The 13,368-nt window shown below is 38.2% G+C and overlaps 1 protein-coding gene across 1 annotated transcript in view; it reads left to right on the top strand.

Moving 5' to 3' along the window:
- The window catches only part of LOC126470617 (uncharacterized), a 366,250-nt gene that overhangs the window by 332,035 nt on the left and 20,847 nt on the right, over positions 1-13,368 (top strand). The window contains exons 9-12 of the mRNA XM_050098574.1: positions 717-797; positions 1,407-1,568; positions 7,402-7,599; positions 12,857-12,967. Of these exons, the coding sequence (XP_049954531.1) occupies positions 717-797; positions 1,407-1,568; positions 7,402-7,599; positions 12,857-12,967 (552 nt within the window). The remainder of the gene's footprint in view (positions 1-716; positions 798-1,406; positions 1,569-7,401; positions 7,600-12,856; positions 12,968-13,368) is intronic.

Here is a 13,368-nt window from a genome sequence, read left to right as displayed (position 1 = left end):
ACTGCAGTTGGATTGCAGTCTGTTTCACACTTCTGCAGACTGTGAAGAGTTCAGAATTTTCCCTGGCTGTGTGTGGCAGCATCACTGCAGCTGTGCTATGTCACTTCGTAACATGCCAATGACAACAATATTAAAAGAAGCTACCATGGTGAATATTTTAAATTTCAAAGCTAAAAAGGAAACAGTGGAAAGTCCAGAATGAAATAACAATAATATGGAAAGGATAGATTGCTACTCACCACATAGAGGAGTTATGGAGTTGCAGATGGACACAATGCAAAAGACTGCTAAAATATGTAAACTTTCAAACAAAGTCCTCCTCCTTCTGGAGTATAAAATGCACACACATTCACCCAAGCACAACCCGCACACATGGACTCTGTCTCTGGGCACTGAGGCCAGGCACTTAAAGGTACCAAGCAGAAAACTTATCCAAATAATTCATTGAAGCAATGCTCTCAGTTGGCTGCTAATCCCAGTAGAATATATTAGTTGTTTTTTTTTTTGCTGTTTTAATATATTTTTATAATAAAAATGTAAAGAATAATTGATGTTGCACACAAATATTGATGGAAAAACCTTGCAATTAACTTGAATTATTATTTATATAGAAAGTGAAATGCTTGTGCAGTCAAACCATGTGAAAATTAATAATAGTAGAGTAAGTAGATACAGTACAATTCGTGCGCAATATGAAATGATTTGTTCTGTTTCAGGTGACCAGACGTACGCTGCAGCTAATCACAATCTCTGCTCTGATTCGAATTTTAGAAATAGAACTTGGATAACTCAAGGAAGTAAGCATCTCTAACATTTGTATGCTAATTTTTGATTCCAATGATCTTCTGGTCCAACTTCCTTCATGCTAGTATCTACCAGAGAAAATAAAATGGTCAAATCACAACTACTGAAAATACAGGCCAGGAAATAAACAGCTGCAGTAACTTTTAACTGCTATTGGTTGTGCTGGTGTAGGTGAAGGTTGATCATGATTGTCATAGATTAAAAAAATACTACTTTAATCATAGGAGAAAAGCATTTACACACAATTCTTGTCCTGGAATGTTTGTTCCTTTTCATTTTACATTTAAGTGTTTTGTGTATTTTACTTCACAATTTCTGAAGAGGTACTGATGACTGTCATATATAAATAAATAAATAAATAATGCAGTAAAAATTAAATTTTACACTTTGTTCATGTTTAAAACTAAATTCATGCTCTTCTGTTCCATTGAAATTGTCCAGCTTGAACTATTGAAATATTTCTACTAAATCTGTGCTTTACTGAGAGTCCTTTCACATGATATTTCAGCACCAATAAGTAAGTGCGGAGTTGCAGGACAGCCTTATAAATAGTTAAGTAATTCTGAAACAATTATTGAATGCATTTCTTTTTACTTCCTTAGGGCTGGACCGCATGCAAGAGACTCCATGCCCAATAGCTGGGAAATACACTGGATTAATTCCAGATGCTGTTGGCCTCTGTGCTAAGTTGTCATCAGACTGCAACTCACCTGATATTATGTACTACACTGTATCAGACTGCACACAGAGTGAAATATATGAAGGTGAGCCAATTACTGTGTTAAATATTTTGGTTTTGTTTTCTGTCATGAAAGAAGGGGAAAACTTAACTTCAGAATTGTGACACCAGATTTTATTCAACATCTTATTATGTAAATGCTAAGATACTGGTTAGTAGGTCACTAGCTGGTTAGACTCAAATTTTGCTTGTAGATGTAAACTATCAGAGAATTTTGTTTCACTAGTTCTATCATCACTAACTCTAACATTCATTGAGTCTCTAGTAAGGTAAAACTGAATACACACAGATGCTGTGCATAACAGAGTAACTGCTTTTTATTTGAACTGTCCTTTCATAGGTATTACAACACACCCTACAACTGTAGTTCAGTTGTATACCATTCTGTATGCATCAGTTAAATCCCTCCCAGTCTCATGTGAATTTTTAATGGGTTTTAATAAAATATTGTTTGGCAATGGCACTGCTGAAACATGTGTCCTTAAATGACACATTTTCAAATAGCTTTAATACATTTATCATGTGTGTTATTTTTTATAACACTCTGGCAGTATGAGAGTCACATAATGAATTCCACATATGTAGTGTCAAATTTTGCAGAAACACCTTAATGCAGTGCTACCATAAGTATGGAAATAATTGTTGTAGAAATGGAGGATGTGCACGTATTTGCAACTACATCCATTTAAATCCTTCTCTGTCAGATAATACTGTCCATGAATAAATTTTCTGTTTCATAACAATTGGTGGTGATTGGCTGTTTTGTGATGAAGCAACATGTACAATTGATGGCATTTGGCAAATTTGAACAGATCTACAGGGTGAGGCAGTGAAACGGCACGATTTCGATAGTGGTTGTCGGGCGCGGAGGGGGGTTGCGAGAGTGGGGGAAGTGACCTTGGGCGTCTAGAGTGGTGGAAGTTTCAGTAGCCATGGAGCGTTGGTCGAGTGCGCAACGTGCATATGCCGTAAAGGCATATTACAAAAACGCGGATAGTGTGGTTGGTGCTCAACGCGCCTTTCGTCGTGAATTCAACCTGCCGCCACGGGCTCCCGTGCCATCAAGGAAAGCCATTCTCCTTTGGGTTAAAACCTTTGAAGCTACTGCTAGCACAACAAAGAAAAGAGGCGGCAGCACAAAAACAATCCGGACACCCGAGAACATTAATCGTGTGCGCGAAGCGTTGGGACGAAGTCCGCGAAAATCCGCGAGACGGCACAGCGCAGAACTTGGTCTCAGCAATCGATCAGTAAGACGGATTTTGAAGAGTGACCTTCACTATCATCCATACAAAATTCAGGTAGTGCAAGCCCTTAAACCTAATGACTACAATAACCGTATACGCTTTTGCCAGTCAATGCTTAACGTTATTGAACGAAATGAAGAAAGAGTGCATAACTTATGGACGAGTGATGAAGCCCACTTTCATCTTAGTGGGTACGTAAATAAGCAAAACTTCAGATATTGGTCCTCAGATAACCCGCACGAACTTCATGAAAAACCTCTCCATTCTGAAAAAGTAACAGTCTGGTGCGCAATGTCATCTCGTGGAATCGTGGGGCCCTATTTTTTTGAAGATGAAGATGGCAACACAGTGACGGTAAACTCTGGACGTTATGCTGACATGTTGACCATTTTTGGTCTGCCTGGAATTGATCGACATGATCCAGATGCTGAAACACTCTTCCAGCAAGATGGTGCAACAAGCCATACTGCTAATGTCTCAATGGAATTGCTCAGACTTGCATTTCCACGACGTCTAATCAGCAGGAATGGCGATTTCCCCTGGCCTGCCCGTTCACCAGATCTGACGGCACCAGACTTTTTTCTTTGGGGCTACCTCAAGTGCAAAGTCTTCCAGGAAAATCCACCAAGAACAAAAGAAGACCTGAAGGAGCGAATTAGACAGGAAATTAACAACATTCCAGTACAGATGCTACGAAACGTCATGGGACAATTTCATCTCAGGCTTAGACAATGTGTGCAAAACCAAGGACGACACCTCACTGACACCATATTTAAAAAATGATTGTTTTTAAGTTAAATCTTTAATTTCCACTCTTGTACTTGAGATCCATGTTCAAATATTATGATTTTACTTGTAAATAAATCTTTGGTGGTTTTACAAAATCGTGCCGTTTCACTGCCTCACCCTGTACATTATCCTAATATGCTGACAAGTTTGCAGCATTATTTCTTTAAGGTTGTTGAAATACTGTAGTATTAATTAGTAGATGACATTTAACATTAACCTTAATGACCCTGTTGATGGCTTAAGTTGTCACCAGTTTCTATGACATATCCTTTGTAAAATATTTGGTCAACACAGGATGCTAAACATTTAAAATATGATTAACTTTTACGCTGTGCATGGTTGATGATGATTTGAAACAATTACAAAAACTTTGAAGTGCTGACAAATAATGTACTTCTCTGTTCATGTCATGTCATTTGATCATATGTGTACAAATTTTTTTGTGAATCTAACTAAGGAGTAATGTCAATATGAGAAACGAGGATTCGTTTGATGTGCATTGATATTGCATATTAAATGTGCATGATGGTGTAAAAGAAGACCTGAAAAATCTCATTATCAGTGCCCATTCTGTATAAATGAAATGTTAAATGCATATGTTTATATATTCTTGTTGAACATTTGTTGTAAGGTAAATGGGTAACCATGTTGTCAATAACCTGACAAAACATATAATGTCTTGTCTAATGTAAAAATCATGAATTAGTGATCATCAGTGTTTGAGTGAACTCCGTTTGGCAACTCCTCTCACTCAATGTTAATTGTTGCATTAATTTTCATAGGAACTCATAAAATTAATAATTTAGGTTATTTTAGAATTAATATCGTAACTGTAGAAGACCATTATTTCGAAGCCACTTCATTGTACTGTATTTACTAGTAAATAAAATGTATATCCCAGGCCTCTTTCTATATTCTGGGGAACCCTTTGATCAATTAACAACATAGTAGAGGGCTTACTGCATTGCATTGTCAAGTTAATAAAATGTTAAATTAATAACTTCAGCATTATCTGGAGAAAATGATTTAAGGTAAGAACAGAGTTTACCTGCTCAATGGTGTGTCCTCTAATAAGATATTGGTGAAGTATTGTTTGTTTGTTTTACTTTGCAGATACCACTTTCCAATATAAATTTGAATCAAAATTCAGTTCATATTTTGTAGTAAATCTAGATTTAAATTTGTAGGAACTCATCGCAGGAGGAAGAATCGTGATGCTCAGGCAGCTACATACCCTACCAACAGTGCTACCAGTGTAACTGTTATTCCAGAGCAGCAAAGGCCTCAGAACATGTTTTCTGATCTTGAAGGAAACACACCTGATGAGACAATCACTCAGTCAAGCACAAATATGATGAACTATTTCACAAAAACATTGGGATCAACTGTCCCTGCATACAAGCATTATGGAAGTCCCACAAAAGTTGAGGAACCAACCACTATTCTTACCTCTGAAACAGATGAGGTGTATGATCCATGGGAATTTCCTAAAATTTATGGTCTCCAAAAACCATTTTCTAATACAACTATTTCTGTACATACAAATAATTCAGCAACCTTTAATAGCAAACACAATTATAATCATGTCAGAGAATTCAGAATGTCTGTCCGAACTTCAGAGAGCACATCTCCATTGAGTGATGTCAAAGGCAGGTCGTACTACCCTCCTCCTTATCGCACCTATCAGCTCAACTCTCAAAGGTCCACACGTCCAGTAGAATTTGATTACTATTCTACACGAAGCAACATGGGAAGTTCTCAGAATTTAAAGCCTACTCAAGATGGCACAAGAATTGACCCAATTCAGTTCAGGAGTCCATGGTTTCCTTCAAACAATGCAAATCCCTATGCACCTGCAATGAGAAGAGGAGGGGTGGGAACTACAGTAAATTGTGATTTGTTCCCATGTGCAGGTAGTCAAGCTGAGTTTGACTCTATGGCAAGAAATTTGGGTAGGCATCATAGTGAAGCAGACAAAAGATCAGAATATACTCACCATAATGCAGGTAGTGTATGGGCAACAGACGATCGTAATCATGAAAACAGGGGCCACCAATTCAGAGCACACCAGACTGATCAACCTAGGCTGTATCATAATGATAACCTATATAGGCCTACAGGCAGTCAAATGCATACAACTAAAGATTTTAGGAGACATTCTTACAGTGGTAATGGTCATATCTATGATGAAGTTTCCAAGCCTTTACACACTACCTCAGCTCCTGAGGGTACTGATACGTATCATTCCTTTTCTTCAAATTCACACACAGTCTCTCTCCCAGTCCATAGTACAGAAAGACCAGCAATTCTGCCTACAAGAAATGGTCAGAAGATGTTAAGCCAAGATGATTTGCCTGTGCATCATAACAGCAGGCTGCTACCTACTCAACTAAAAGGTCAAGAGACTTTATTTCATGGCAACAGTGATGCAACAACTGAAGCAAAACATAGTCTTAAACATGACATAGGACCTGAAAGTTCACATACCTCATTTTATAGGTCCAGAAGTGACAGACCAATCGCTACTAATCAGCCAGTGTATCATCTCACTGGAACTGTCCCCATAAAAGGAAATGACAAAACTGAAAGTGAGAACAGAAATGGTCCAGGAAAAATGAGACAGGCTGGCTTTGAATTTCAAAGTGGGTTCAGAGACCATATGGAAGCTATTAATAATGGGTATGGTGATAGATCTGGAAACAGATTCAGCCCCAGTAACTTAACTCCAAGGAATAATGTCAGGAATGGTAAGCCTATTATTCAGGAAATACCTATTGGGCATGACAGAGTGTATCTTAGACAGGCCCAAGGCATGGACACTTACAGTTTAAAGAGCCAAATGAATCACTCATTAGTGCAAAATTTTTCTGGAACAACTCCCAGGTCCTTTTATGAGGAAAGGAGGAGGTTAGATGCAGTGCAGTTTCTGCAAGCAGTCAGCACTCCAACTGTTCCTCTCTCAATTAAGAGCCGGAGACCACACAATTCCTACAGAGGAGGAGCTGCAAACAGAAAAGGTCTGTTTTCCAGGACTACTACAAACAGCACTAAGAATGTCAGTTGTTTTGCACAATGGCCCAAACACTTACAATGAATGAAGAGCAAAAATGTGAAATATCAGAAATGGGAAATGCATGAAATGTAGTATCTGGCTGACAGTAAACGCACTTCTTTATATTACTAAGCTTTCCATAACAAATTGCTAAGCTTAACACAAGCATATGCTAAGAAAATTGAGCACACATTTTATGACATATGCGCTTTATTATTACCATCAGACAATGAAATATGAGGTTGTATATGGGTGCATGTGTCCATGTGTGTCCTGTTTTGCAACATTTCAATTGTTCACTCCAGTGTTATCGTTTTAATAAACCTTTGTCTCTTTTTTTATATATATAAAAAAGTGAAACCATTGCAAACTGTGTGCAGTTTATATGGTTAAATTTGAAAAATGAATGTGCCGTTCCCACTGGAATCCTGCTATTTGAAGACTTTGTACTGTATCTAAATAAGAAATGTCACCAGAATGTCTTTATACCAGTTTATTCTTGCTCGCACTCTTCCTTTACACTTGCATGAGGACACAGGTAAAGCACAGGCTTCAGCATTGAAAAATACTGCATTCTATACTTTCTGCATCAGTGTGTGTTTGTGTCACCTGTTGAAACGTGCACAGTGTCACCATTTGAAGTGTTTTCAGGTGTGTGTGTGTGTGTGTGTGTGTGTGTGTGTGTGTGTGTGTGTGTGTGTGTGTGTGTCCATATCTATTTTTCCTTTTGCAGTTGTTTTACATGTGTAATGTGGCAATTAAATTTTCAGAACGTGAGTACAGATGCTTAGGGCAATGGGAAGAGGATGGTTTGATGTATACCTATACTCAGCGTAGGGATGTTGAGGCATATGAGTGCTTCGTTGGATCTATAGTTTCAGAAGATGAGATTTTTATAAAGGAAGCAGGAGAACACTGTCAGCGCAATATAGACCCTTTGCAACATGGAATGAAGCTGAGTAAAATGGGTAAGATGCTAAAACACTTTTTTTGTTGAACTATAGTAGATAATGTTGATCGTGTTGACACCACAGCTGACAAATTTTAATGATTAATGAATACCACCCCAACTTTATAATTACATATTTATTGTACAGTGACTGGTTTTGTTCTTAGAACATCTTCAGGCTGCCTGCAGTTAAACAAAACAGGACATCAGGCTAAAGCTACAGCATCTTAAGGAATAAAATGAGTAACTCACGCTGACAGCAGTCTTATACTAAATACTCAGAGTTGTGCTAAAGTCGTGATTCAAATAATCAGGTTGTCATCTTTAATGTTAAAAACCAAATCCAGTACAGTAAACCGTCCAGACAGGCTCACTCCACTGGAGATGTAAACATAATACTTGGCCCCTGTCAGGTGTGACAGTTGATTGTGCAATCATAGTTGTTGCCATAATGACAAAACATGATCTGCAGAACTAATTTCAGAAGTAAGTTTCTAAAATATATCAGGAATATAATTATTATCTTGCAGAATGAACATAAGACATGAATAAACATAGTTACAAAACGTGCATAGTCACTGAAAATGTAGAAGAGCTGAAGACTATGTTAGACTTGCTAAAATTATTTGCAGTGTGGTTACACAGTTGTTACAGGCCACTGTTGGGCAATACAACCAGTATTACTTCCCAATGCCATTTGTCCTTGCTGCCGAAAATGTGTGCGTAGTTGACCATGACTCTACAGCTGAGGTCTGAATTTTGTGCTCAGTAGAAACATCCCATTATTAATCTAAGCTCACTGGTTACATTTGTCCTGATTAGTTCACAGTTGGTCATTTTAATTCTTGTTAGAAAAATGGTTTCTATAAATAGTGCTCCTCCTCCTGCAATTATCACTCTGTTATGTGCTACTTATGATACTTGAAGTTTCTCTCCTCTCCACATTTCACCCAATTCTCAGTTACAAATATAATTTGGGGCCAACTACTTTTAAGTACATGCAAGCTCTGGTACTTTTCTATGAATAAACCAGCAGTTAACAAATAATATTTTGATATTCACACACTATAAATTTTCCACCTGGTCTGTTGTAATAATCACTTAAATTGTGCTGTTTCTTTTTCCAGGTGGGGGGCAAGTGACAATACCAGTCCTTGCATTTTTATTTTTTTATTTGCTTGATATGTAGACCCTAATAATGAAATTAAGTGCGTTGTCACACATAGGAGACATCATGCTGATACCATGCAACATGACCTCTAGCATTGTAAATGGGCATACAGTTCATTTGACAGAACGCGTGTTCATAGGCTAATTGACAGATGTTATTAATCTCCTGAACATGTAGTAGAACCCATACCCCCACTGCAACCCCTGAAAAAATTGGCACATGCACACACAGTGTCACTTTTTGCTGATACTGTAACTCATTATATGATCACTAGTTGTAATCTTAAGCACAGGAAGGGTCAATAATTGTCATTTCAATTATCACTTACAGGTCTGGTTATACCTGTAAGATAGAAAAGTTCCCAAATGAAAGGTCTCAAATAGGTGTGTACTAAGCAAGCTGTCTACCGTATAGCAAACTGACTGTATTTACAGATACATCCTGCAACACTGAGTTAATAAGAATATGAACAAAGTCCAATATATTAGTAATACCTCTACATTCAAGACAAAGGACAAAGAGAGTTTTGAAGGAAATTCATTTTCTGTTAGGATGAAAAGGTTTCCCCTTGCAGTTGGGAATGTGTAATACTGCAGAGGTTCACTTACAGGACATCTACAGAGAATCTTATAGACCCATTGTGATGAAGTAGTAGTTTTGCATTATGGAGGAGGAGGAAGAAATGCCAAAATCAATCAAGTGTCCCACGTTACCTGAAGATGTATTTGAGGCAATCGAGATTAGTTTTGAAAAGTAAGGAGGTACTATGCTGCAATGAAAAATGAGGGTTTCTCAGTAATTCCAAAAGACAAAGGTGTATGATAAAAGTAATGAGACTGATTTTTTTTAATCTACAAAAGTATTTCCCTTTTGTAGCTATACAACAGCAGAGTCATTGTTCTCAGTCTTGGTAGCAGCACTAAAAGGCTCACTCAACTGGTAGGACACTTAACATGACAGTCACATTCTTTTGAATGTTCTGAAGAGTCCCAAAATGACATCCTTTGAAGACATTTTTCAATGTTTGGAAAGGGAAAGTCACATGGACTCAGGTTAGGTGAATATGGTAGCCTGTGGAGCAACAGGAATGCCTTTTGAGGTCAAAAATACCATGATGGAAGTGGCAATGTGGCATGGAGCATTGTCTTGATGCAGTGTCCACATGTCTGCAATGTCCACTCTCGCTCGATTCCCCCTTTTCCTAAGTCTTTCAGACATCCTGGCAAAACACTTGGTGAACAGTTTTTCCTGGAGGAAAAAATTCTTTGTATACAATACCCTTGCTGACAAAAAAAGGCAAATCAGCATTGTTTTGACCTCTGATTTGTTCGTTCAAGCTTTCTTGGTCAGTGTGCCACTCCTCACTTTGCCACTTGACCCCAGGATTGTACTAAAAAATCTAGGATTCATCCCCAGTGATCACACAACTGAACCATTTATGGCCATTGACAGTCTTCTCAAGATGATCAACATACATTTCTTAGATTGTCCTTCAGCTCAGTTGAGAGGTTTTTTGGCAAAAACCTTTGACGTGTGCAAACTTTCTCAAAATTTGATATATAATGAAAATGTTTTAACAGGTCACCCACCATCCTTCTTGTTAAATGTCTGTCTGATCACATAAAAGCACTCGCACATTTTATGTTTCCATTGGTCTTTGCTCCCTGGGCAATGTTCATCAACAACATCATCTCGGCCTCCTAAAAATTATTTGTGACATCAAAAACATTGTTCTGTTAATAAGTAGTGTTCCCCATAGCTCAATTTCAACTTCTCAAAGGTCACACTTGAGAATTTCTGAAGTTTAACACACAACTTGATGGCTTCCTATTGCTCTAAATTCCAATTTTCCATTTTAGTAACACACAACAAAGACACAACGCCACTGACACTGTCACAAAAAATCATGTGATGGCTGTATGGAGCTGACACCCGGACTGACTATCTGGATGGGGTGAACACACCGGCCTAAACAAGCAGAACAACAATGTTCCAGATCACTCGCAGTGTTGTCAGTCTCATTACTTTTCTCTCACACTTCATATTTCCCAGAAAAGGACAGAGTATTTCTTTGAAATTGTTTGCAATGATTCCATGTTCTAGTGGCCTTCCTTTACTTACTTCAACCAGTGCTACATCTCGTACCATCCAAAATTAACAGAAGGCAAAGGTCCCAGGTTAGAGTCCCAGTCCTGAACACAAATTTAATGTGCCAGGAAGCAAGTAATTGCACACTCCACTGAAGAGTGAAAATTCAATTTGAAAACATAATATGTCCTGACAAATAAGAGGTGTGCAGCAGATTTCAAAATCAGGGCAGCCACAGCCCAGATATATCATTTTGAAAAGATAAGATCATGGTGAGCTCTGTTTTGGTTTTTGCCTTCTGAGGGATACTTATAGTTAGCTCATTAAACCCTACTTCAGAGAGAAGTTTGGGACAATGCTGACAGAGATTGATCTATCTGTGCCCACATCAATCATTCATATTATTTCATGTAAGTCACCAGCAACAGACCAATGAAGTAGTGATGAGTTGCCTATTATCATATATTTATGGAAGTGCTTGAAGAGGAACTCCCAAAGTTAGTGGTCTGCAAGCCCTCTTCATATTTTCTATATACTCGACACAGTCATAATCTGACAATGGGGACAACTTCCTACACTTGAACTCATTTCATGGAAAAATCTGTTGAATGTTTGTGGTAAAGGAACATGAGAGCAAGCTAAGGTACATTGCTTTAGATTTTTATACATTTGGCTGCCATCACTCTTTGCACTACTGAGTGAAGTAGCATAGTGGTAGGACTCAGGACTTACATTTGGGAAGATAGTTGTTCAATTCCCATCAAGCAATCAAGTCAGTAGATTACCATGGTTTCCCAAAATTACTTAAGGTAAATGTGAAGCTGGTTCCTTTGAAGATTACATGGCCAGTTTCTTCCACATTCCCACCCCACCCCACCCCACCCCACCCCACCCCACCTAACCTAACCCAAGCCAGTCTTCCACCTGTAATGACCTCATAATCAATGGGCTGTCAAGCCTTACTTATCCTTTCAAGTACACTAGCACACAAGGCACATAAAATCTGACTAAGATAATGTAATAACAGAGTTAAAGAATCGACAGCCTATGGCTGTGCCAGAGATTGATTTCTATTGCTTCCTCTCAATGGGTTAGTTGATTCCTGTAAACATATAGTCCATAATCTGTAGTGGTGAGTTCACAGTTGGCAGAATGTTGGGAAAGATGGTGCTAAGTTTCAGCTTATGTCATGGGCCAAGGGGAGGTTAGTGTTAAGAGAGGCGGTGACAGAGATGGATACAGCTGCTAATGGGTTAGAGATGGTGGAGAGGTGATGAAGTAAATAATTGGTGTCCTTGATGTGAGTGTGCAATGGGTTAGAAGTGTTGGTAAAATAGTAAAAAAATTCTTTCCTTTGGAGCAAAGTAACCAGCTACAATAGGCCATCCAGGGTGGCTGGTTGTTTGCAACGTAGAAGATGGAAGGTGGATGTATGGGGGAACAGGAAGGGTCTTGACATGTTGCAGAAGAATGCTGATGATTAGGTGGGTATATCAGCTAAGAGACACTGAATCAAATTGGGGAGAAATGAAATTTATGACGGAATTTGCCAAAGAGAAGGGATAATTTGACAAGGAACATCCGGAGGCAACAAGAAGCTGGTAATTTGCCAATGGTGACAGGTGCAAGAGATAAAAATTGTAGAGGGAGACGAAGTCTTAGAGACAACAAGCATGCTGAAATAGATGTAGGTTACAGTAATTACACTGAGATGAAGAGGCTCGCACTGGATAGACAAGCTGGGTAGCTGTATCAAACCTGTTCCAGACTGAAGTAGTATGTGGCATTAGCAACCTGGGAAGGGATTGACAGTAATGGAATTACTTCCAGGAAACTTGAAGCTCAAATGATATTGACATTGGTATTACATTTTACAGTAATCATGTGTTTCCTTATGCTATGAGCAAAAATAGACTTCTGTATTTGTTTTTAGCTTTACTTGTACTGCTGCTATGGACTGAGTTCCATTGTTGTATTGCTAAAGGCATTGCAGTAAACTTTCTTTAATGATTGACAGGTTCATGTTCACCTAGTGAGGTGAATCGTCCTCAAAATACACATACCACTACATCATGGCTTTCCATCAGACCATCAACAGAAATGACAAAACCATGGAAACCAATTACAGGTAAAATTTATAACTGTTTTCTTTTAGATGTAGCATGCAAACTGGCAATGTAGTGACATATCCACTGCTAACCAGAAGCATTATTTTTAAGTGCATATTTGCTGTGGGTTTTTAATGTAATTAAGTTTGTATTATTTACTGTTACATATACAGTTTAATACATGATTATAATGACTTTTGAGGAGTGTTTGACATTGTAATGTACTTACATATGAATTAGATGGTTTCTTGTTTCATTCTGGCAGCTGTGATTGTTCATTGAGTAACTTGGCAAGACTAATTCAGTCATTCAACTTGATTAACCCAACATTATTGTGCTTTGGGAGTGTGTGGGGAATGACTCTTTATGTTCATAGGATTTCATTAGCTGCACATATCCTTGAATAGTTCTTAATGAGTAC

Source organism: Schistocerca serialis, chromosome 3, assembly GCF_023864345.2.
Source record: "Schistocerca serialis cubense isolate TAMUIC-IGC-003099 chromosome 3, iqSchSeri2.2, whole genome shotgun sequence".
NCBI lineage: Eukaryota > Metazoa > Arthropoda > Insecta > Orthoptera > Acrididae > Schistocerca > Schistocerca serialis.
This window is presented reverse-complemented; position numbering and strand designations above follow the sequence as displayed.